Source organism: Portunus trituberculatus, chromosome 40, assembly GCF_017591435.1.
Source record: "Portunus trituberculatus isolate SZX2019 chromosome 40, ASM1759143v1, whole genome shotgun sequence".
Lineage (NCBI taxonomy): Eukaryota > Metazoa > Arthropoda > Malacostraca > Decapoda > Portunidae > Portunus > Portunus trituberculatus.
In genome coordinates this window covers 22,489,472-22,516,041 of record NC_059294.1, presented here as the reverse complement: position 1 = coordinate 22,516,041, position 26,570 = coordinate 22,489,472, and the positions used below count along the sequence as shown (strand labels likewise).

Genomic DNA, 26,570 nt, shown 5'->3' with positions numbered 1-26,570 from the left:
GAGAAATCTAGAAGAAATGAAGAATATAAAGTGGGAAGATGGAATTATGCCAAGACAGATTTTGGAAACCTAAAGAAATTCTTTCAAGAGACAAATTGATGAAATTCAAGAGTGCTAAGGAGCAAATGAAAAGTGGAAGGAATTTATAAAATATACAAAGAAGGTGAGAAAAATTTGTACCAATAAGACAACATAGAGAAGTTGGAAAGCAGGACTGGTTTAACGATAGATGTGAAAAGGCTAGAACAAGAAAAGAGGATGCATGGAAGAGGTGGAGAAGGAAAAGACGGATTAAGCAGTGGGAAAGTTACAAAAGAGCAAGAAATGAATATGTGTTGATTAGAAGAGAAGAAAGAAAGAAACAAGAAAAGGATATAATTGATAAATGTAAAGACCAACCAAGGCTTTTTACAGACATGTGAACAACAACATCAAAAATAGAGAAAGTATTGAAAGTTTAGAAGTAAATGGAGTATGCAGTGAAGATCCCAGGAAATGGCAGAGGCTATGAATGGATGCTTTCGGAAGGTATTCACAAAGGAGACTGCTTTTGACAAACCACTGGTAATGGAACAGAAAGGGATTATGAAGGAGTTTCAAGTAACTGTGGAGGAGATCAAGAACATGATGGGGAGTTTAGAAGTGAGAAAGCTGTGGGACCTGATGGGGTATCAGGATGGATTTTAAGAGAATGCAGGGAGCAATTGGCAGAAAAAGTTTGTGAAGTAATTGATGCCTCATTAAGGGAAGGTGTAGTGCCCCAAGACTGAAAAGAGCTAACATTGTCCCAATCTATAAATCAGGTAACAAGAGAGACCCATTGAACTATAGACCAGTGTCACTTACAAGTGTGGTAGCTAAGATGTGTGAGAGGGTGGTGAAGACTAGATGGACAGACTTCTTGGAGAAAATGACATACTTTGTGAGTGTCAATTTGGTTTTAGAAAGGGCGTTCATGCACGACAAACCTGATATGTTACTATTCGAGGGTGATAGATGTAATACAGGAAAGAGATGGTTGGGCTGATGGAATATATCTGGATTTAAAAAAGGCCTTTGATAAGGTACCACACCAGAGACTGATCTGGAAACTTGAAATGGTAGGAGGAGTGCATGGCAGTTTACTAAAATGGATGGAAGACTTTTGGTAGGAAGAGAAATGAGAACAATAATTAAGGACAGACCATCAGAATGGGGATTGGTGGAGAGTGGAGTTCCACAGGGATCAGTGTTGGCACCAGTAATGTTCGCAGTCTACATAAATGACATGGTGGATGGGGTGTCCAGTTATGTGAGCCTATTTGCAGACGATGCAAAATTGTTAAGAAAAGTGAGATGTGACAAAGATTGCGAACTACTCCAGGAAGACTTGGACAGAATATGGAAATGGAGCTGTACATGGCAAATGGAGTTCAACACGACAAAATGCAAGAAAATAGAGTTTGGCAAGAGTGAAAGAAGAATCAGGAGTATGTACAAGATAGGAAATGAAGACATAAAACCAGTCATGAAGAAAAAGACCTTGGGGTGACAATTACCAATGACCTATCGCCAGAGAGACATATAAACAAAATAATTGGAGAAGTATTGAACTTATTGAGGAACATAAGAGTGGCGTCAGATATCTAGATGAAGAAATGATGAAGAAAATAATTACTGCAATGATAAGACCGAGGCTTGAATATGCAACAATACAGTGGGCTCCGAACTTAAAGAAACACATAAGGAAACTAGAGAAAGTACAGAGGGCTGCAACGAAAATGGTGCCTGACTTAAGAGATTTGACTTATGAAGACAGACTGAAAAGAATGCAACTTCCAACCCTGGAAAACAGAAGAGAAAGGGGAGACCTGATAGCAATATACAGAGTGATGATTGGCATGGAAAAATGGATAGGGAAGATCTGTGTATGTGGAATGGAAGAATGTCGAGAGGGCATGGGAAAAACTAAAATGGCCACTTATAGGAGAGATGTGAAAAATATAGCTTCCTCATAGAAGGGTGGAAGCATGGAATAGTTTAGACGTGGAAGTGGTCAACGCAAGGAATATTCATGATTTTAAGAAAAGCTGGACATTAATAGATATGGAGACGGGACAACACGAGCATAGCTCTTTTCCGTATGTTACAATTAGGTAAATACAATTAGGTAAATACACACACACACACACACACACACACACACACACACACACACACACCATCGTGTGAAAACCAGTGGTACATAGAATCAACGTAGAAAAGGAATTAAGGTACAGGCAACCCCCACTTAATGAAGGGGTTACGTTCCTAAGAAACCCTTCATTAAGCGAAACTTCGTTAAGTGAACCGATTATAACAAGTTTAACCCCTGACTTAAACTTCCATTGAGAGTAAACAAAGTGAGAGTACATCATAGTACAGTGAAAGGTTTAATGAAAGTAAATATTATGAAGTATGTACATAACTCTATTATGTTGAAGATCTTAAATTTATTAAGGGAGGGAGAGTGAAATGAGAAAGACACTAACCGGTAACCTGTGGAATATAAACAAAGGGCGCATCATTGTATCATATACAAAACTTATGTACCACATTTCCACAAGGCTTTCCTGACTTGCTGACTTGAAAATAGTAGAGACAGTAGATGGAGTCAAGATGGTGGCGAGCAATGCTATTAGTTTTCTCGCTTCTCGTGTCTGTGAATAATATCCAGCTTCACTTTGAGAGTAAGAGACTTCTTGGTCTTCTTAGCAACACTAGGCGATATTGCAGGGCGTTTTGGTGGTAAGTTGAGTGAGGGGAGACGACCTGCTGCTTTGAACAGGGGGAGTGAGTGGTGCACGTGTTGTCCACGAGAGGTGCTGGTGTATTTAAAAGCCTGTCGGCTTGCGTGATACGGAGGAGCTTTCAAACTTTGAAAAAATTACCTGGATAAAACTTCATTAAAGCAAGTTTGGTGTTCGTTAAACGAGCAGATGGTAGTAAAATGAAACCTTCGTTGTAGCGAAATTTCGTTGCCTGTATATGAAAGAGGTGATGTCCAGTCTAATGGACAAACAGGACCGACTGATAATGGAAAACACAGACCTGAAATTGAGATTAGCAGAATGTGAAAAGGTCAGTGCAGTAAATCAGGGATTCAAAGAGGAGATTCAAGAAATAAAGAAACAAAATGACGTACTAAAAGCCACATGCCAAGATTATGAAAGCTCCTTAAGAAGCTTGCAGGTTAAAGTGCAGGATGGGATTGTGGACAGGGCAGAAGGTGGATTGGGTGAAAACAAGCTGAAGGAACTACAAAATGAATGGAAGCAGGAGCAAGAAGAGGAAAAAGTAAAATTTTCAGAGGTTGTAAAGAGACAAATTCAGGAGAACACGAGTCACTGTAATTGAAGTTATTAAAGAGAAAGAAGACCTGGTGTGGGATGCAGTGGACAAGAAAAAAAAAAAAATTCTTTGACTTTATTGAAAAATTAAGTTCTGTTTCTCTCACCAACGGTAAAATGGTGAGCTTTGATGTAGATTCTTTGTTTACTAAAGTCCCTCTGGATGATGTCTTGGCCTTTTAAAGTAGAAAATTGCCATCATACAACTTAGATTTAGGTATGCCAGTTGATATCTTTATTGAACTCATTAAGTTATGTGTCACAACTAATGCCTTTTCCTTTGGGAAAAATCATTTTTTCATGCAACACTTTGGAAATAGTATGGGCTCTCCCTTGTCCCTGATTTTAAATAATTTATATATGGAATATTTTGAAACAGAATTATTACCTAAAAGTGCCCCACAAAATCTACTTTGGTACCAGTATGTTGACGACATATTCTCCTTTTGGCCCAATACACTCAATAATTTTGATGATTTTTTCAGAAAACTAAACAACTTGGTTCCTTCCATTAATTTCAAAATTGAATGGGAGAATAACAATTCACTACCATTTCTTGATATTCTGGTTACCTGAGTTAATAATCTTCTTACATTTACTGTGTATCGAAAACCTACCCATTGTGACATGTAGATTCACTATTTCTCCTACCATAACGATGACATTAAATTATCTGTTATTTCTACCATGTTCCTTAGAGCGTTACAAATCTGTAGCCCCCAATACCTAGACAGTGAGAACTCAAATATTTGGTCAATATTTCAAAAATTAAAGTATCCTGATTGGTTCATAAAGAAAGGTTATCTTAAGGTTAGAAAGATATTTTGCTCCTAGTTCCCGCCCAGACAATACCAAACCATATTTATGTCTCCCATATGTTAAAAAGCCTTGAAAGTATTAAGTCAGTCAGTAGAGATCTTGATATAAATATAGCTTTTAAGTACACATCCACAATCAAATCTATCCTTTGAGTATTAAAGCTGAAGGAGGTGTATATAAAATTCCTTGTAAAGATTGCAACTAGTTTATATAGGAGAAACAGGCAGATCCTTGGATGTGAGGTTAAAAGAGCACAAGAGAAGTGTAATGAATTGTCACACTAATAATGCCAATTTTATCCATGCTTTTGATAATGACCACTCAATCGATTGGGATTCCAGTCGAATGTTATTCAAATGTAACAATTTAAAAAAACACAAGATTTTATAATCAGTTTGTATACAGAACCATAAGAATTATAATCTAAATAAAGGCATGTTTAAGCTAGATCCATTAATGAGAACACTGGTGACTAAATTCCTACCAGATCTAGGGATTAGTGGTAAAGACAGGTCAGGTCCTGATAGGGTTTGAGTAGGGTGGAGCTCACAGGTGGGGTTGGCCAATCACACTGTGCCACATTACTCTCATTCTCTGGCCCTCCCCCTTCTCTTGGTTCAGTTCACTTGTATTTTTCATTCTACCTTGTACTGCTGAAGATGAAGGCAGTGGCCTTCGAAACGTCCAAAATAAATACTTCGTCTACAACTGTGAGTTTACTGACAAGTTTACATTCACGATAGTGTGATATTCCATCCCCATAAGGGAAAGAGATTAAATTATGCAAGAGCAGATTTTGAAAAATTAAGGATCTATTTTGCTGATATTGAGTGGAGTAATATTATGTACAGAAAGACAGTACAAGGGAAATATGACATATTCTTAAAGAAATATAATGGGGTAAAAAGGTTTGTACCTGTTTATAGACTTCAGAAAAAAATACAAGCTTGGCACAATGCTAACTAGATGCATACAAGCAAAAAAGGCAAAAGATAAAGCATGGAAGAAACTCATAAAGCAGGGAAATGACTATAACAGACAGCAGTACAAAGATGCCAGAAATGAATATATTAGAGTAAGGAGAGAGGAGGAAAGAAACTTTGAGAAAGATAGTGAATAAAAGCAACGATGAACCCAAACTTTTCTACAAGTTTGTAAATGGTAAAACAAAGAATAAGGAAACAATTGAAAAAATAATTAAAGAAGGGAAGACATACCAAACAGAGAAGGAAATGTGTGAAATAATGAATGACAGCTTCAAAACCGTATTTACTGCAGAAGATGATTTCACAGAACCTAATAGGACATGGGATTGCCAAGGATTACAGGAGATCGCAGTGCACAAAGAGGATATTGGAAGATTACTGGATAAGTTGGAAGTCAGAAAAGCAATGGTGTATCAGGCTGGGTGTTAAAAGAATGTAAAGAGCAACTACTGGATCCAATTTGGGAAATAATTACAAGTTAAATAAATTAATGGAAAGTTCCACTAGAATGGAAGAGAGCCAACGCAATACCAATATTTAAAGGAGGAAAGGCAACTGAACCACTAAACTACAGACCATCACTTACAAGTGTTGTAGGGAAGTTATGTGAAATAATTGTCAAAGAAAAATGGGTTAAATTTGTAGAAGAGGAGCAAGTCATATCGAACAGACAATTTGGGTTCAGGACAGGGCAGTCATGTGTAACAAACTTATTAAGCTTCAACTCGAAAGTTATTGCAGGACTTGAAAACAGAGATGGATGGGTAGACACAGTATACCTGGATATTAAAAAGGCTTTTGATAAAGTCCCTCATAGAAGACTACTTTGGAAACTAGAGAACATAGGAGGACTGCGAGGAACTTTGCTCAAATGGACAAGAGATTATTTGAAGGATAGGGAAATGAGAACTGTGATCAGAGATACATACTCATCTTGGGGTAAAGTAACTAGCGGAGTGCCACAAGGGTCAGTGTTAGCCCCCATTATGTTTCAGATTTATGTAAACAACATTCACATTGGGATAAACAGTTATATAAATTTATTTGCTGATGATGCAAAGCTGCTAAGAGTTGTCAAAACCAGAGAGGACTGTCTGCTGTTGCAGGAAGATTTAAACAAGATCTATGAATGGAGCAAGAAGTGGAAATTGGACTTTAATGCCAAGAAATGTCACATAATGGAACTAGGAAAGAGTAAGAGAAGACCAGCATGGAAATGGAACTATTTGATGGGAGAGGAGCAAATAATGAAGACTAAAGAGGAAAAAGATCTTGGAGTAATCATACAAGAAAATCTGAGCCCTGATAAACACATAAGCAAGATATTTGGACTATCATATAAGATGTTGACTAATATAAGAGTGGCATTTCATTACATGGATAAAGATATGATGAAAAAAATCATCACAAGCATGATATGCCCAAGGCTGGAATATGCAGCAGTGGTATGGTCTCCAAACTAAAAAGGATATAACAAAATTGGAAAGGATACAGAAGATTGCTAAGATGGTGCTGGAATTAAAGGACCTCACATATGAAGAACGACTGAAGGAAATGGGACTGCCAACCTTACAAGATAAAAGAGAACGGAGGACCTAATAACAATGTATAAGATAATAAATGATATTGAAAAAATAGACAAAGACCTGGTGCTGTTGATGGAAGAAGATAGAAGCACAAGAAGACATGAAAAGAAGATCAGGATAAGGCAGTGTGTGAAGGATATTGGAAAATACAGTTTTCCACACAGAACGGTGGAAAAATGGAATTCATTGGATAATGGAATTGTTACAGCACATAGTGTGCATAACTTTAAAGAAAAACTAGATAAATGGAGATATGGAGACAGGACACTATGAGCCCCACTCAAACCCTGTGCAATACAACTAGGTAAGGTAAATACAACTAGATAAATACACACATAGATATAAAGAATATAAAAAGGATTCAAAGAGCTGCAACTGAAATAGTTTCATGTTGGAGAGAATGATATTCTGAAGAATTCTAAAGAATTCTGAAGAATTCTAAAGAAACTAGAACTTCTAACATTACAGAAGAAATTCTTGAAATTAGAACTTCTAACAATACATCAGAAGAGAAAGAGGAGACCTTATTGCTATATATAGGGCTTTGAAGGAGAAGGACCAAGTTGACAAAGATCTGTTTATGTGGGACACAGTATAGAATCAAAGAAGATGGCATATAAAAAGTTTTCTTCTCATTTGTCCTAACTTATAATTCTCTTTTTAGGTTAACTGTATTCTGTATTTCTTTTATCTTCAATACATTCCTTTTATCTTGAAGTTACCTAAATTGATATGAATTTCACTTTTCACTAAGAGTGCTATCATTAAATATAAATTGTTCCACACATTTGTGACTAATAAGAACTCATAAAGTAATATTAACAACATATAATTCTATAAACTTAGTCATAGTTTTGACATCTTCCTAGCATAAAGAGGAGTATACTACTGTATTAGATAATTTATAATAATTTTTCAACTATGTTCCAGACCAAGTGCAAGAAGTGCCCGCAGCATTCCTGGCTCTGCACTCAGTGGTGGAAGGTCAACCCGTCTCTCTCTTAATGACCTGGATGAGACAGAACCTTACATTCCATCTAACAAAGAAGTTGGTATGTAAAATGTTCTTTTCTACCATTACCTTGGAGTTTAGAGTAAGACTATCTTTCTTGCTGTTATGCATGGAATGTACATTATGCAAATCCACTGAACATGAAGTATCACGCATTGCTTTTGCTAGCTTTATAGAGTTCGTCATTTATTGTAAATTTACAATGATACATGACATCACTTATAAGTCAAACAAAATGTAATAACTAATATCATTATGATTTCACAGACAGCAGTTATGTTGACCCTCTTGGACCACTTCAAGAGCGGCCAAAGACAAGCCTTCGCCGCAAACAAGATGAAGATGAATTTGCTGATGAGGACATTGGAGATGACCTTTTGCCTGAATAACTCTTCTCCGGTTGATGAAGTATCAGTTCACAATAGATACAACAACTAGTGATTACATACTGACCATCTATCTTGCTGCTTTCTCTTGCATGCTGTGTAGAATATGGGGCTGGGTGGCAAGGGTAATGAGTCAACTAGGCAATGATACCTGTTAGTCACATGATGATGAAGGAAATAAGTTTTCTTTCAAATGGAAACTGGCAGTCAATTAGGTGGGAAACTTCAAACATGTGATTCAAAGAATCTTATGGATAGACAGTTTCATATCAAATGTATTTGTGAGTTCTAAAGTACCCAATTACTGTGCATTCACACCAAAACTGGCAACCCTACTACTGACTGCACTGTGTGTGTGTGTGTGTGTGTGTGTGTGTGTGTGTGTGTGTGTGTGTGTGTGTGTGTGTGTGTGTGTGTGTGTGTGTGTGTGTGTCTAACTTTGGTAAGGTTAAGACAATAACATTAAATCATATCAATCTAGTATAAAGGTGTAGCAGAAATACATCCCACAGTTTATAGGTTAACAGAAGACATAACTGTTAGTGTTTGTGTATTAGCTTATTAGATAGTGAAGGGACAGTAGGTGAGCGTGAAAGGACAGTAAGTAAGTAGTTGAGATGCAGGTTAGTTAAAGTGTGCCTTGTATTCTTAGCTTGCTGGATAGAAAGGATAGAAATGTGTACACCTGAGAGAGAGAGAGAGAGAGAGAGAGAGAGAGAGAGAGAGAGAGAGAGAGAGAGAGAGAGAGAGAGAGAGAGAGAGAGAGAGAGAGAGAGAGAGATTTGAAACATTTATTTATCATTAGTTCTTGTAAAACATAATATATAAATGCTATCATAACATATAACATAAAATAAACTAGCTAGCCTATATTAAGCAAAGCTCTCTCTCTGAGAGAGAGAGAGAGAGAGAGAGAGAGAGAGAGAGAGAGAGAGAGAGAGAGAGAGAGAGAGAGAGAGAGACTTCAACTATTTCATTAGTCTCACAGCTGGTTCCTTCACTGTACAGATAAATTATTCCATAATCATATTTTGGTCTGAAATAAACAGTTTGCATCTGGTAATGTGTTTAGGTATTTCTTCTAATCCATCACATACCTTGAAGCCTTCCTATCTTTACTTTTAGCATGAGAGACATATTAACTCAAGATTTAAAAAAAATTAATTATCATTGGGCAGAACTTATGATGTATATTAAGCTACACCTCCTTTCACAACCACACTTCATGTCTGCCTCTCCATCCCCCACTCCCTTGTATTCTACACTCCTCATATCCTATCCATATCACCTCCATTCCCTCACCCTCTCTCTCTCTCTCATCCATTCAGGACAGTACAGTATCCAATAATAATAATGCGGCTGCTGCTGCTGCTTCTTCTATTACTACTACTACTACTACTAGCTATTGCCCTCCCTTACACACCTCCATTCTTCATTTCTTCTTACTCCTACTACACTTTATGCATTTTTGGTGGGAAATAGTTGAAAATGCCTGGAACACTGTCAAAAGAAAAAGAAAAAAATGTTGAGTTGACATGGGGAGGGAGAGTGAATCTTGGTCCAAGTCATTGTAGGGTGGTGTAGTGGATAGGGTGTTACGTGAGCATGGGATCGGGCAGATATCTAGACATTCGAATCCCACTGCATACCATTTTGAAGCTATGCCATTTGTCGAGTGGTTTAAAGTTACGTACATGTCACCATGATACCCAGGTTCTAGGTGGTTACACCCAAGATGCACTTGGGTGGTGATATGGGTACCACTATAAATAAAACTGACTACACCACTAATGGGCAGAAGTTGAACAGCACTTCCCACATATACTCTTCAAGTATGCCTACAGGCACTATAGGCCATAACATAAAAAAAAAAAAAGTGGACTGATTGGGGATATAACCATTGCCGTATTTAAGACAGTAATGGGTCATTTATTTACTTTGGTGGTTGATTTTGGCTTTGTTTTACTTTCTATAGCTCTGGAAACACAAGGGAGTGTAGGTAAACATTGATGGACTCACCTGGGAGGAAGGTATGGGTGAGGTCTCACTGTGGTCCAATATTTATGTACATAATTCATTTAAAAATCGCGAGAAGAAAGAAAACACCCTGACTGAAATGCACTACATTTTTAGACACAACAAATACTTGAACTAATGACTCAAACTAACAATCAAAATTTTAAATCAATGCCAGGTTCTTCTTCTTGGGGGTTTGTTGGTGCCGTCCAGACTGTGTCACAGCCTCTAGTGTTCATTGTTTACAAAGCCAGTCCAACGAACCGTCTGTACTTTTCACTAACGGTGCCACAAAAACATTATAATGGTGAAAAAAAGAAGAGCACAGCCAAACTGCACTATATTACATTTTCGGAATACTAAAAACTTCTACTTTCTAACCAAATAAAGGAAACACAATTTTTTTTTCGTCATGTAAAGAATTTAGTTTTCTTTTTTATTTTGACACCATGAAGAAATTTGTGAATTTCAAAATACGAATAGTTAGTCAAGAATTTCTTGAACATTATTACTTGGGTCATGTTTCTCATATTTTGTAAGTCTTATATCAAACACCAGGACAATCCTTAATTGGAGTGCTATCTAAACAAAGTTAAAATTATAAAATTACAAGTGTTATTTCAACGAAAAATAAAATAAAAAATATATAGCTAGATAAGGTCTTATTATTACGGATTATAGCTAGATTTACATTCCCATGAACAAATGCAATATCAAAACAATACAAACTCTACCAATAAAGAAGCAAACATCGTGCTATACAGCCGAAGTAGTTGTTTTGCATGAATTGCATCCTATCTCAACAGCTCCATCTCCGGTACCACTATCCAAGACCAGTACCCACCAAGGATTCTGGTACTACTCACTGCTGGGTGGACAAAGGTGTGGGTGTGAGGACTGAGGACACCGCCCAATCTTCTCCGCTACGGCCGGTGTGTGTGTATGTGTGTGTGTTTGGTGTGCATGTGATAATTTTTTTTTTTTTTTGTGTGTGTGTTTGGTGTGCATGTGATAATTTTGTGTGTGTGTGTGTGTGTGTGTGTGTGTGTGTGTGTATATTAATATTGCAAGCAAAACAATCTAATTAAAGCCACTAAGAACTCTTGTAACATCCACTTAACGAACTCAAAACGCTTTCGCAATGGTTATTTATGACATACAACCACTTAACCTCACCCAACTTGTTTCTGCCTAATGAAACACTACTAAACCCAATAAATCTTGTAATACCTACTAATGATCCTTGTAAAACTTCACCACTGGTCTTAATTAAGACACACCTCAATCATTCAGAAACACTAATAAATTCGTGGCCATGTGGGTTGGAGGAGCGAGGAGAGACGTGTATCGTACGTGTGTCCGTTGTGTTGAAGGTCGATGAGCAAATGGATTATGTATTGATATCGCGATCAACTCACATGATGGCATTGTGCATTTTTTTTTTTTTTTTTGGTGGAGCCGCGTTTCTCTTAGTATTATTGTTAGTAGACTTTGAAATAAATATATGAGTTTGTTGATATATTAGATGGTGAAGTTTTTGTTTTATTTATAGTGTTAGTTGGTCAATATTGAAGGTTAGATTTTTATGGTATTCACACTTTGTCTGATAATTATCGCATTTTAAGTATAATGAGGGTGATTAAATATTTAATAAGTCTTTCATATTGACAGTATAGTTAAGTTAGGGATACCCAATACTGAAGACCAGAATCTGTACAGTACTTCTCTATTAATCTGCTTCAATTTTCTTGTTACTAGAGTATTAAACATGATGAAATAACACCTTTTGTTTTGCAGCTTACGTCGTTAGATTGGCTATATGGAAAGATAGAACATTCATGCTACCTTATCAATTCCTCTTACATTTACTATGTTAACAGTGCAATAAACGTGATGGAATATACAAAATAAATCCTTTGTTTATAAATAGCATAGTTAGATTAGTTATACCCGATATAGAACGATAAAACATTAATTTTGTCAATCTTCCGATGCTATGTGAGCGACTGCGCGACTTTTAACATGGCTTATGTTCGAAGCTGCATAGACGTCAACTCATAAAAATTGCCAACTTTTTCTTTTTTGTTATTTTTCTTGTATTTGTTGAGTTGCTCAAGAACTATAGTCTTTCAACTAAGCAAAGAACTGGGCATCACTCTCTTATGTACCTACACTTAAAAAGGTTCAATAAAAGATTTCATTTTGGAGAGTAACGTTTGGCGACTTATATCAATGATACTTCAATGCCGCCACCTACCTTTGAACTTCACTACTGTCGAAATTTTAATGGTTGGTCAGCTTCCTTAGGTGTTCAAAGCATAGAGTATGCAAAATATAACAAAAAATTCACCACACTTGTCACTTATCCTAGCACACTTTATATGAAATATTGCCAGAATTAGATTTCACAAGTGGACATGGTAAAACATTAATTTGGAAGGCTTTAGACTTTGATTTATTATGATCTGCAGCTTGATTTTAAGGTACAAGCTATTGATGAAGATACAAAAAGAAAAAAAATATTCAGATAAAAATATGCAAGTCAATTCCACACACACGAAAAAATCTTGATAATAGGTCGCCATCAAGATTTATCATGTAGGCTATTTTTTTTTTTTTTTTTTATGTAAGAGAGGTGGACTGGCCAAGAACAACAAAAATACGAGTATACAAAGAAAAAAAGGCTCATTCGGTTGTCAGTCTTCTTATAAATCTACGTGCAAACTAAAACAACCACATACTTATCTTTGGCAAGTCCTCAGGCACTACCTGCCTCTCAGTTGGTGAGGCTTGTTCATTCATGGCGGCGTGAGATAACAAGTAAAGACGGATGAATATGTTGGCGGAGCGAACGCGCGAGAGAAAAATGACGCTCTGTATTTACTAATGTCTAAAGACTTTGTCAGAATATTTATAGTGAATTGTTTTATATGTGTGCAAAGCAAAAAAGATTGAATTATATGTTATGCATGCTTTGGAATTTACCAATTACGGTAACTTTAGAGATACAACGATTTACTATTTTTTTTCGGTGACTTCTTAGAATTTTATTAGTTGACGGAAGGCAGCCGCACAGACAGCGCAAAATCACACGAACCCTAAATGCCTGGAAACAGCATACCTCTGTAAATGGGCCCATAGACGTTACGATGACCAGATCCGATCGCCGGAATCGTAAGCAAATCTCAACGTGTATGGTGTTATCATACGATCAAAAGTGGGCGGAGTCAGTCAGCCTGAGCTGTCCGCTTCCAACCTGTCAATCGTCAATGCCAGGTTCCTGGTTTCAGTTTCCGGTCAGGCGAGCGGAAGTCTTAACGTCTATGGGGTAATCGTACAATTTACTTCAGTTTCATGGCAACATACTGTGCGTGAACAACTACAGATGGTGGCCACGTCCAATGATAAAGAGTTTTGGAGGGAATTCCTTGAACTCTACAGGCAATATCCTTGTCTGTGGCGAGTAAAAAGCAAAGAATATTCAGATAAGGGAAAGAGAAATGAGGCCCATTTCCTTTTTTTTTTTCGTTTTGGTTTATCTATTTCTGCTACAATACAAAACACAGTAACTGCTGCAAGAGCTAGGTCTAACATTATCACCGACTGGGACTGAGGGGGACATGTCTGCACTCCGCACTGTACAGCGTCTCGGCAGAACTGAAGTGAATTGAAACCAAATTGGAACGTGTGTGGGTGACGCTGATATCGGAGTTAGATCGGAACCTCATCTGTTGGTCGTACGTCTATAGGGCCCATATCGCCACATACCTATATAGATAATTCAGGCGGCCTGTAGTTGTCAGAGAGAGAGAGAGAGAGAGAGAGAGAGTTCACTAAGAGGACATGGATCATACGACACTACTCATAGAGGTTTCTTCCCACTACGTTTTATCGTTACTATTATGCTAGACAGTTTTTATCTTTGTAAGAGGGGGCCTTGTCAAGAGCTGCAGAAGTCAGAGGAAAAGGCCCTTTGTTCAAGTCCTCAAAAAGGAAGCGAAAAGGTATTGAAAAGTTACACAAAATTCTAAATTTCCCAATCGTTGCTTGCCACTTTAAATTCAGTATGCAATAAGAGTTTCATAAAACGTGCTTCCTCGTACGTGATGTTTCGTGGACGGACATGGCTGCAAATTACTTCCCTAGTGCCAGGAAAACGTGCCAAGGTGAGACGTGGACGGATTGAAGCACGTGGTAAAAATGTGGTCTTGTTCCAGTTCCTGATTGACATGAAAGCTCTATTGAAATGAGGCACTGCATACATAAGTCAATCATAGCTTTTGTACGAACTACTGTTCTCACAATAATAATTACATTTTTCTTTTTTCATACCAACATATTCATAAGAAAATAGTAGTAGTAGTAGTAGTAGTAGTGGCAGCAGCAGCAGCAGTAGTAGTAGTAGTAGTAGTAGTAGTAGTAGTAGTAGTAGTAGTAGTAGTAGTAGTAGTAGTAGTAGTAGTAGTAGTAGTAGTAGTAGTAGTAGTAGTAGTAGTAGTAGTAGTAGTAGTAGTAGTAGTAGTAGTAGTAATGATAATAATAACAATGATAATAATAATAATAATAATAATAATAAGAAGAAGAAGAAGAAGAAGAAGAGGAAAAAGAAGGAGAAGAAGAATAACAACAATAAAAAAAAAATAATAATAACAATAATAATAATAATAATAACAATAATGATAATGATGATAATAATGCAAAATAATAATGCTTAAAACAATGAACAAAACAAGAACTGTTATCTGCTCCTAAAAATCTGTAGGTCACTCAGCTGTTCATGCTCACGTGGATCTCGCGGTCACAAATACAACAAGTAAAGTTGGAATGAATACAAGTGGGAGTCTTCCGAGTACCTTGGCCTTGAATCCTGACCTTGAAAACTGACCACTACTGGATGCGTCCTCTGACTTGTGGGAGTCCTGAGTGTAAATACGAGTCCCTTATCCAACAACGCTCTATCTATCTTCTCCTTATTTACATGCAATCATGGTCACTGGTCAATTGATCCGCCGTACACGCTTCCACTGTGTTTGGAGCTTTCTCTCAGTCTTAAGTCTTCGAATTTATTGGCAGTCTTCCAGATCATAGGATTTATGATTGAGGAGGAAAAAAAAAAAAAAGACTAATGGACTTGTGGCTTAACTAAGAAACTTATACACTCGTACAACCATGAATATAGTAGTTTTAATTAATGCAAAAGGATTTTTCCTTCTTTTTCGTTAAAGTTTATAACACTGTAACTAATATGTTATGCAGTCTCCCTTATCATGTGTTTGGCGCACATCATAAATGGTTAAGGGAAACACATGGAAAGATGTATAATTGTATTTTATTTGTATATGCACAAAATTCTAATTATTGGTTGCATGTGCTTTGTTAATTTAATCTTTTAGTTGGAGAAAGGTAGCTACATAAAGATTATTTCTTTACTTGGTTTAAATTTTGCAGTGTCCTAATTGCCTAATTGTTTGGTAGAGGGAGACATATATATATATATATATATATATATATATATATATATATATATATATATATATATATATATATATATATATATATATATATATATATATATATATATATATATATATATATATATATAGGTAATTGTGTTTATATGAACAAATTTATTTTGAAGCTAATTGTAGTTACTTGTATGGTTTTATTGTGTTTTAGTAACTTACATACACTATTGCAAATAAGAAAATGTTGTCAATTAACTAATAATGATAATAATGATGATAATAATAATAATGATAATAATAATAATAATAATAGTAATAATAATAATAATAATAATAATAATAATAATAATAATAATAATAATAATAATAATAACAATAATAATGATGTTGATGATGATGAAAATAATAATACTGATACTACTACTACTACTACTACTACTACTACTAATAATAATAATAATAATAATAATAATAATGATAATAAAAATAACAATAACAATAATAATTCTCTCTCTCTCTCTCTCTCTCTCTCTCTCTCTCTCTCTCTCTCTCTCTCTCTCTCTCAGATCGAGAGAGGAGAGGCTGTCCTTGTTACGTTGAGGAGGAAGAACCGTGCCAGCTGCGCGCGTCCTCGTGTCCTTGAAAGACGCGACCACCTAGTAAGGGTTCCACAACAATGCAGTGATTCACCGCATACGCAGCCACGTGTCACACTATACTCCTTCATTACGTAACCGCTGTACAATACCGATACGTCTAAGCGTATACTCATTTATTAATGTAGCAACGTTATGCATCGCAGGATCTAGTTCGGCAGGCTGCTTTGTTATGTCTTTGTATTGCTATATTTGGGTGAATTAGTCATTCATGGGATAGCAACACAACGATCTCATCTCGGCACAACAAAAAGCTATCATTGTAATCGTTGTTACGTATGATTAACATGATTTGTGCTATTACTATTATCATTATTATCATTATTATTGTTATTATTATTATTATAGTTATTATTATTATTATTATTATTATTATTATTATTATTATTATTATTATTATTATTATTACTATTATCATTATTATTGTTATTACTATTATTATCATTATCATTTTTATTATCTTTAATTCTTTCACTGCACTATGCAACAATTTGACTAAAAGTAATAAAATCTTTATAAGCATTGACAAGAAATAAAAACGAAAGAGCATACGGCATATATCATTAAGAGCGTAAATCTACCAGTTTCTAGCTGCCATAATCGTCATCGTTAGACTGTCTTACTCGTAGAAAGCAATTTAGGTCTTTCGCATACAAACTTCTAAAGTCAACCAACAAGGTGGTGCTCGCCGGTTATGAATTCTCTAGCCCCCTTTATAACAAGATGAAGCAACTGGCCTTCATCAAGTGCCTTGTCGTTGTGTCCAAAGCAAATTTCTGCCTTTGGGCCTTTCATCCTGCATCGTTCGTCGTCGCATCGAGATATTCACAACATACACTATCAGCTGTTGTATCCTCATTTCGCTGGCACGGGAGACACAGTTCAAATGGTTATTTTCATCTGTGATCTCCAAGAGTGCGAGGAATTCCTCCAGCTTGTCCTACAAGGCTGTACGGCATCACCACTGGCCAAGATATCTTCGACGTCGTGCTTCAGTGTGCGAAGCAGCACCCTCTTGATCCGTCCCCTGTCTCTTGTGCGTGATGACCGATGGTACCCCAGCGATAGTGAGAAAGAAGGAAGGTGCTGCTTCACTACCAGTGCAGCACTATGAGGACGCTGCACACACAGCCCATCCACAAGGTGCACTGCATCATCCAACAAAACTCTTTATACGCCAAATTTGCTAGCCTCGTGGACATCATGTTTATCCTGGTGAGAGTCGTTAACTATATCCTCTCCTGCAACCTTCATTATCCGCAATTCCATGCTGGTGTTGATGAACAAGATCAACGAGCATTACGGCGACCTCCTCTAGCTAAACTGACTCATGAGCCTATGCGCTGCCCAGTGTGTGTATGTGTGTATGTATTCACCTAGTTGTATTCACCTAGTTGTAATTTTACAGGGCCTGGGTATCATACTCGTGTGGCCCAGTCTCCATATCTACACACACATCCAACTTTCCTTTAAAACTATGCACACTCCTCGCTGACACCACCTCCTCACTCAAACCATTCCACACCTCCACACATCTTTGTGGGAAACTATATTTCTTCACATCCTTCAAGCATATTCTTTTGGCTATCTTTTTACTATGCGATCTTGTAGTTCTATTTAAGTTTTCCTCTCTCAACATCATTTGCTCATTATCCACTTCATCCAGTCAGTTCAACAGTTTATAAACCTGTATTAAATCTCCTCTTTCTCTTCTTTGTTCCAAGGTAAGCAAATTAATTTCTTTTAATCTCTCCTCATAGGTCATTTCTGCCAATTCCGGAACCATTTTTGTTGCCATTCTCTGCAATCTCTCCAACTTCCTTATATGCTTCTTTTTATAAGGGGACCAAACCACTCCAGCATATTCCAATCTTGGTCTGTGTGTGTGTGTGTGTGTGTGTGTGTGTGTGTGTGTGTGTGTGTGTGTGTGTGTGTGTGTGTGAAATGCAGTAAGAGAATGTCACTATCCTCTTAGAACAACCCTCCCCATGCTAATACGTTACTTCGAGTCACGATAGCTCACGGACTGTGCTGCGCACCTGAATTACCTTAGTGTGAAGCTACAAGGCAAGCACGTCTTTGTGACTGACATGCACTCGAACATCACTGCCCTTGAGTTTAAGCTTGAGGGTTAATGGTCAGTTTGTGCCTTTTCCTTAACCTTTGACTTGTGTTCCTGATGAAGTGTTCGTATCGTATTCTTTCTGCTGCAGGAATTTAACTAACAGTCTGACTACTGAATTTATCTCATTTATTTACCACTTTACTTGAAAACCAATTCCTTCCTATCTATTTTAAATCTAACTTTATCAAGCTTGAACCCATTATTACTTATTTTATCCTATGCTTGTGTCACTATTGTTATATACCTTATTATATCACTTCTATATCAATCCCTTCTTAACTTACGCCACTTTAATGAATGTGAACTTTAAAGCTTCCGTTTCCTTTGGCAAGGTGCTCTTTAATTTATAACCTGTAAGAGGTGAATTTTAAAATGAATTAGAGGAAGGTATGAGAAACAATGAAATAAGTGCTTAGATGTAGACTACATGGGATGAAAGCAAAAAGGAGGAAGATGAGGGAGTAGTAGAATCGGCAGCATTGATTACATGGGGTTGCGGAATAAAAGACGAAAATGGATGTAATGCATATAAGGAGTCTGAGAAGCGTGTGCATAAATGATTTGCGTGGATATAGTATGGAATGAAAAGTGGAGGAAAACTGATGTTGCCCGAGAGTCGGATGATAGAATACAACAGAAAAATTGCATTTGTTTGTTCATATACACTGAATGAGAGAAGAATAAGATCAGTGAAGAAGCTGACTGAAGTATAAAGCGAAAGGCAAGATAACGAATGGGATGGATGCATGATGTGTTGAGGGCGATAGGTGTAAAAAGGATGCCCAGTAATAGGAATAGAAAGTGATTGCTTTGATATATAAGTGGAGAGAAATATTATTATGAATACATAGTGATTCTGTCTGGAGGATCTTTTTTCTTTTCTTTTTTACGTAGGGAAGAGGGCCAGCCAAGGGCAAAAAAAAAAAAAGATAAAAAAAAAGGCCCACTTGAGTGCTGGCTCTCTAAAAAATGTAAAAGCGTCAGCCAAAGTTGGGGAACAAATGCCTCGATACCTCCCTCCTAAAGGAAGACAAGTCGTAGGAATTCGGAAATACAGATGCAGGGAGGGAGTTCCAGAGTTCCCAGTGAAAGGTATGAATGATTGAGAGTACTGGTTAACTCTTGCGTTAGGGAGTTGGACAGAATAGGGATAAAAGGAAGGAGAAAGCCTTATGCAGCGAGGCCGCAGGAGGAGGGGAGGCATGCAGTTAGCAAGATCAGTAGAACAGTTAGCATGAAAATAGCGATAAAAGAGAGAAAGATATGCAACATTCCGGCGGTAAGAAAGAGGCTGAAGACAGTTAGTCAGAGGAGGGGAGTTGATGAGACGAAGAGCTTTTGATTCCACCCTATCTAGTAAAACTGTGTGACTGGAACCCCAAACATGCGAAGAGTACTCCATACAGGGACGAATAAGGCCCTTATACAGAGTAAGCAGTTGGAGGGGCGAGAAAAACTGGCGGAGACGCCTCAGAACGCCTAACTTCATAGAAGCTGTTTTAGCAAGAGATTAGATGTGAAGTTTCCAGTTAAGATTATGAGCAAAGGACAGACCGAGGATATTCATTGTGGAAGAGGGAGACAATTGAGTGTCATTGAAGAAGAGGGAATAGTTGTCTGGAAGGTTGTGTCGAGTTGATAGATGGAATAATTGAGTTTTGAGGCATTGAAAACTACTAGATTTTTTCAGCCCCAATTGGAAATCTTAGAAAGATCGGAAAGTCAGGCCCTCTCACCAAGGTGCAGCAAGAAAGAGAATATACATTGGTTCTGCTTGCGCGCCCTGAGGGTAACAATGCTTCACAGTGTGGGCGGTGAAGATGGATCCTCTTCCTTTCAGAGACTTAGAGACTAAGATATTCTTATCTTACTCTCACTCTCCTGGATTTTTTTGTCGATGTGATCGCGAATAAGAATGTGCTCGTATCCAAACAAATCTCTATGGTCTCTGATGCCACCTTTACCAGTATTTACAAACTCATTTTAACTGTATATTCTATGAGAAAATCTTATAATGAATTATTTGCTAAATTATCAATACGAATAAACGTAAAGATAAACACAATAGGTAGATGAAATTTCTCTGAATATCAAATATTTCATGCGCGACAAAATTATTCCTTCTGTGTAATCAGCAGACTGCCGCTGAATATATAACTGATGGAATATGTATCAGGAAATGCGAGAGGATTAACGACCTGTGTTACTCATCAGGCAGTCCAGGCACAGTGCGTGCAATCAGTCATCATGATATAAATTATCTAGGTGCACAGATCATGGATTTGCGGATGGAGTCCACAAAATGATGTAGTGGCGAGACAACCAAGGTCAGAGAAATTCCGCTTGCGCCTAACTGGTGTGATGCAGTGATATCGCGTTTGAGTGTCCGACATGTGTGGGGGCTATTATTCTCGGCACTTTCGCAGTTCACCTCCGTAAGTTGCCTAAGTGTCTTTATTAATACACGAGAAAACGAACTTCTGATCAGAAAAAATACTTAATTTGAAACACGTGTCATCGGAAAATATTACCAAGAAAGAAAGATGAGATGTATACGGTACCTGGAAGTACCCAGGTATCAATAAGATAATGACAGATTTAAGAGTTAATCAGTATTCTTAATCGTCCATTCCTTTCTCTGGAACTCCATGCATGTTTGATTTTGTATCTTTAACTTCCTATGACTTGTACTTTTTCAAGAGGGAGATTTCAGGACACCTATTCAGTCTTTGACTCCGCTTTAAACTCTGTTCGGGTACCGTCTCCTCAGCGGGCTTTTTTTTTTTTTCCTAACCGCATTTTTCTTGCCCTTGGCCGGTGTCCCACCTACATAAAGGAAAAAAAGTCCACGTTCCGTATAACAGATAGTAGGCTGAATAGGATTAATGTATTTGTTTAACCAGTATGAAATTAACCATAATCTTTTATTCAAATAATAGGAAATATATTAATTTCGAAGAAATATACGTAGAACATACAGTGATTAACAACAATCGAGTTTTTTCCTGGATGTGACGCAGCGTGTGTAATCCGCGGCAAACCCGATGACAAAACCGATGAGTTATTATACCCCGAGTATTACACTTCAACATTTTGTCCTTGGAAGACATGTTGCACATTCCTGCCTCACCTTCTTATTCAAGAACACACCACGCTACTCCTCGCGTGAGGGTCCCACTGGGGAAATGTGTAGACTTACTTTCTTTCGGACCTCGCAGTGCTTACATGTTTCGCATGATATACTTTGCTATCACTGTAGCCAATTGGATATCAGGTTAATTCATAAGGAAACAGCTCATATATATATATATATATATATATATATATATATATATATATATATATATATATATATATATATATATATATATATATATATATATATATATATATATATATATATATATATATATATATATATATATATATATATATATATGTAGAAATATTTAAGTGGTATAAGTTATAATAAAGGGAATATAGTGAAGTTCTTAAGATCATTAGTGGGGACAGAACCAGAAACATTGGGTTTAAGCTTGAAAATTTTCAGGTTTAGGAGAAAAATGGGAAGATAAGGTTTTCAAACAGAGTGGTTGATGAGTGGAACGGACTCAGCGGTCATGTAGTCAGGGCTGAGTCAATAGGGAGCTTTAGAAGAAGATTAGATAAATTTATGGATGAGGATAATAGATGGAATTAGGTAGCTTTAATCATACAGGGACTGCCACGTATAGGCCAAGCGGCCTCTTGCAGCTTCCTTCTTTTCTTATATATATATATATATATATATATATATATATATATATATATATATATATATATATATATATATATATATATATAATATACTCCAACAGATGAATCTAACAGCGAGATCAAACTTAAACATTTGATATTGGGAAGGATACGGAGAGAGAGAGAGAGAGAGAGAGAGAGAGAGAGAGAGAGAGAGAGAGAGAGAGAGAGAGAGATGTAATGAACAATTCCTAAATTATTTTCACTTTCACTTTCCTCCAAGTCAGGAAGGAATACAGACATTGCAACTTTACACAACCTCAACACCCACATGGAATACTACGACGATATACGACCTCTAACCATTTTTTGTTTCGAACTTTCACTTATCAGACCATTAGGTATGTGAATGATTGAACTGCTATTAACACACTGCGTGTACAGATGATTCTGTGCAGGGAACCCAAACCGGGTAGAGAATTTACGAGGGAAATATTAAGCTCTTCATTAATCGCCTTAAAAGATTATATAGTAAAATTCTCTCTCTCTCTCTCTCTCTCTCTCTCTCTATGTGTGTGTGTGTGTGTGTGTATGTGTGTGATAAACGCACTAACATCCTTCTTTGGGTTGCCTTCACAACTTCCTTATCACGTACGAATATACGAACATGCAGAACGTCACATGTACTTAACACACACGTGTGTGTGTGTGTGTGTGTGTGTGTCTTACAAACCCCCCACAAACCTCAGACTCCGCTGTGCTTCTCTGGGAACACGCAACGCCTCTGAAGGGTGGCATCAGTATGCGGGGCAGCGCCTCTATATCACTCTCGCTTCTGGCTTTTCACATATTCCTTTTTCGGCTCCATCACTTTTGTGTATTTTCACAACATATGTATTCACCTTCAAAATATAAGCCATAAATAAAAGGAATGCAATCGTGTAGCCGCTTTCATGCTTCATTGATTTTAATGAGTATTAAGCTATCTTACTCCTTGTCCTTGTTGGATAGCGCCGGACTGGACTGAGTAAGGAAACTTACTCCAACAAATTTATTCCCCCGTCACCCATCCACCCACTCTCTCTCTCTCTCTCTCTCTCTCTCTCTCGTGGACTCAGTACTTCACGATAACCACAGCCCATGACGACAGTATCGGCGGAGACCCAGTGAACCTTCCCTCAGCCAAGCGATAAAACACACCTTCAAAGGAACACACCAACCGGAATGTTGACGTGAGGGAGAACGACAGCCATTTGGAAGGTCTGCGGTAGTGGTGATGGTCGTAGTGGTAGTGGGCGGAGAGAAAGTCTAGTGATGGAACATAAATACGTTGTACGGATGGTGTGGATGTAGAAAGTGAAGCGAGTATGTAAAGGAAGACTGGAAGGCGGAGGTTGAATTATTGTTCTCCATATGGCGAAGGTTACTTTTCCCTACGCTGCTGTTGCTGCTGCTGGTTCTACAACAACTACTACTACTACTACTACTACTACTATACCAAAATATACTGAAGAATGATAGTCACGAGTTAAAAGAAGTACTTACACAAAAACTTAAGGATAACTTTCAAAGTTTTCTAAAGTGATTCAGATATTTATTACGAAAAATGTAGTAGATAAAGATATGAATGAAAGAAGATGAAATACCCATAGTGTTGTTACTGCACCGTTATAAAAACATCAACCGTTAAGAAGTTCAAGTATTTCATCGCAATCAACACCATAACAAGAAACTATCTGATGTTTGCTTCATAAGAGTCGTGAGTGTACAATATATATATATATATATATATATATATATATATATATATATATATATATATATATATATATATATATATATATATATATATATATATATATATATATATATATATATATATATATATATATATATATATACTTATATATCTTACAATTTTATATTGTATCAAGTAAATATTCAATGTAATGTATTTTTTACCACCAAATCTTGTATTACGTTATTTTCGCGATTTCCTCCTTTGTTCGCTGCATAAGCGAAGCCAAAGCGACCACTAAAATAAGCTGCGCCGATAATTCTTGTGCTTGTTTTATTAGACACCAAAAACGTCTCGGAGGAACCTGAGAACCTGCTGACGCTTTACGGCAAACCACGCCACAGAAGGCATGACACTGAATAACGCTATCAACTCACTGGTGTGCTCGCGTCTCATGAAACTCATCCTGATACACGTAAACTTGCTTTCGAACCCCATCTATCCTTGTGTTCAAGTATTAATACATACACCTTAAATGTTCCCAGTCCTGAATTGAATTTCATGGAAGGAGAAAATGCGTGTGCAGCCAAGCCTTCCTGACATGCCATGGAAGCCAGACGAGCACAAAGGACATTGGCAAACATAAATAACTACCTTTCTTGTGTGTGCTCGATTGCATACCAAGTGGCTCCTTGCCGCAGTTGGGTGTGGCGGCAGGTGGAGGGTATATGTGGCGAGGCAGACCTGAGGAAGGCACAGTCCTCCCGCAACCTCCCTGGTAGTCGTGATGGTCAGCTCTAGCAAGGTAGGCAGAATAGTGCACGCCGACGCTCGTCTCCTTAGAGCAACTCTATTTCTTTTTCTATGGACTAGTCTACGGTGATTCGTGTTTCTCGAACAGTAGTCTACATACGGGTCTTCATGACATCATGAACTTGGATACAGTCCCACGTCTTGAAAACAACAAACACTAAAGTGTAAAGCCATACAACATGAAACAAACACCTCACTTATATCAATGAAGCAGTGTTTCGTGCATGTTTTGTAGTGTAATTCACCACGGTCGTCTGCTGGTCACCCAGCCAGTCTTCCCCATTACGGAGCGAGCTCAGAGCTCTAGACCGATCTTCGGGTAAGACTGAGACCACAACACACACTCCACACACCGGGAAAGCGAGGCCACAACCCCTCGAGTTACATCCCGTACCTATTTACTGCTAGGTGAACAGAGGCTACACATTAAGAGGCTTGCCCATTTGCTTCGCCGCTTTCCGGGACTCGAACTCGGACCCTCTCGATTATGAGTCGAGCGTGCTAACCACTACACTACGCGGTGTGCAGCGTGTGTGTGTGTGTGTGTGTGTGTGTGTGTGTGTGTGCGCGCGCGCAAGTTAGAGTCCCTCACGTCTTGTTGTGTCGCTTGAACATGTACATAATTCCGTCCTTATATCAAAGTCTATGAGATACGCCTAAAAGAAAACTTTAACAGATGACCACATTACTGCTTGTAACTCTATCACTATTTCGTCACAGGTAAAACAGAATTCTTTCTTCCTACAGGTGGTTGTGGTGGTGGTGGCGGTAATGGTGTTAATAGTGGCACTCTTGACCGAGCCCACCACTGGCAGCCCCTTGCAGCGTCTTGCATCTCGGTACCCTCGCAGGAAATTCTACAAAATGTGAGTCCTATAAAATGACCCAGTCCAACCCCACACACACACACACACACACACACACACACACACACACACACACACACACACACACACACACACACACACACACACACACACACACACACACACACACACACACACACACACACACACACAGTGATCTGTATTTCCACTATAATTTCCATTTATTCGTCCATATCCATCTATTTAACAGACTTCAATATCATACATAGCCTGTCAGTTCTCCCGTCAGTCAAACTTGCCTCTATTACTGTCACTTTTTAATGGGTTTCCTACGCCTTTCTCTTTTCCATAAGTTTTGTTTAGTGGAAGGAAAAAATAGTCGTAACTAAGATTAAATTGTTCATTTCATCTAAAAGATTGATCTTCTTTTAATGATGTTACATGATCATTTAATTGGCCGTGGCGGAAGTAATGGGACTAACGACATGTATATAGTATATTTCGATAAAACTCTGCAATGTACTTATATTCATCTACTTAGGTTGATGGATAAAGGCCAGTATTGTGTTGAACGGAACTACAACACGTGATGCTTTATTACGCCGAGAATTTACCACAATAAAATACAACAATACATCGCCACATGTACTATATCCGTCATGTGGTGCAACAGAGATTATAGTTGCAATGGAATGTCTAAGAGAGGATATGATGCATGCACCATCCTTACTCTTCTTCGAGGATCCTGCGCCATGCCAGGAGTAGAACCCAACAAAGCTCATATGATAGTGTTAAACAATAATAAAGAAAAAAATAATCTGCCCAGTTGCTAAGTTTGTGTTTCTGTTGCATGTAAGTGCAACCACGCTGATACTCGTAGCATTCCTCATTATTGTCTTAATTGCCATCTGATTTTGGACTGGGTAGGTAGTGCCTTCAAAGGACTTAACTTACCTCCGATAAAAGAATGTACTGGTAAATATGTGAGGAATTCTAATTTACACGTACCCATCTCTTGCAGTATCCCTTGGGTGGGTT

The 26,570-nt window shown here is 37.6% G+C and overlaps 1 protein-coding gene and 2 long non-coding RNA genes across 7 annotated transcripts in view; 2 read left to right on the top strand and 1 right to left on the bottom strand.

Annotated features, from left to right (window-relative positions):
- Positions 1–9,220, top strand: part of LOC123515895 (intraflagellar transport protein 88 homolog) — a 73,401-nt gene extending 64,181 nt beyond the window's left edge. For both annotated transcript variants that reach the window (XM_045274788.1, XM_045274790.1), the window contains 2 exons: positions 7,690–7,811; positions 8,039–9,220. In XM_045274788.1, the coding sequence (XP_045130723.1) occupies positions 7,690–7,811; positions 8,039–8,160 (244 nt within the window). In that variant the 3' untranslated portion in view covers positions 8,161–9,220. The remainder of the gene's footprint in view (positions 1–7,689; positions 7,812–8,038) is intronic.
- LOC123515900 overlaps positions 1–24,655 on the bottom strand; it is an 83,607-nt gene extending 58,952 nt beyond the window's left edge. The window contains exon 1 of one of the 3 annotated variants that reach the window (XR_006678008.1): positions 24,547–24,655. This is a non-coding gene — a long non-coding RNA (uncharacterized LOC123515900). Of the gene's footprint in view, positions 1–10,176; positions 11,420–24,546 lie in introns of those variants that run through there. The other 2 variants (XR_006678007.1, XR_006678006.1) reach the window with 2 other exon arrangements.
- LOC123515899 overlaps positions 24,560–26,570 on the top strand; it is a 3,172-nt gene continuing 1,161 nt past the window's right edge. The window contains exons 1-3 of one of the 2 annotated variants that reach the window (XR_006678004.1): positions 24,560–24,697; positions 25,453–25,571; positions 26,554–26,570. The exon at positions 26,554–26,570 is cut by the window's right edge and continues 57 nt beyond it. This is a non-coding gene — a long non-coding RNA (uncharacterized LOC123515899). Of the gene's footprint in view, positions 24,698–25,005; positions 25,025–25,452; positions 25,572–26,553 lie in introns of those variants that run through there. The other variant, XR_006678005.1, reaches the window with a different exon arrangement.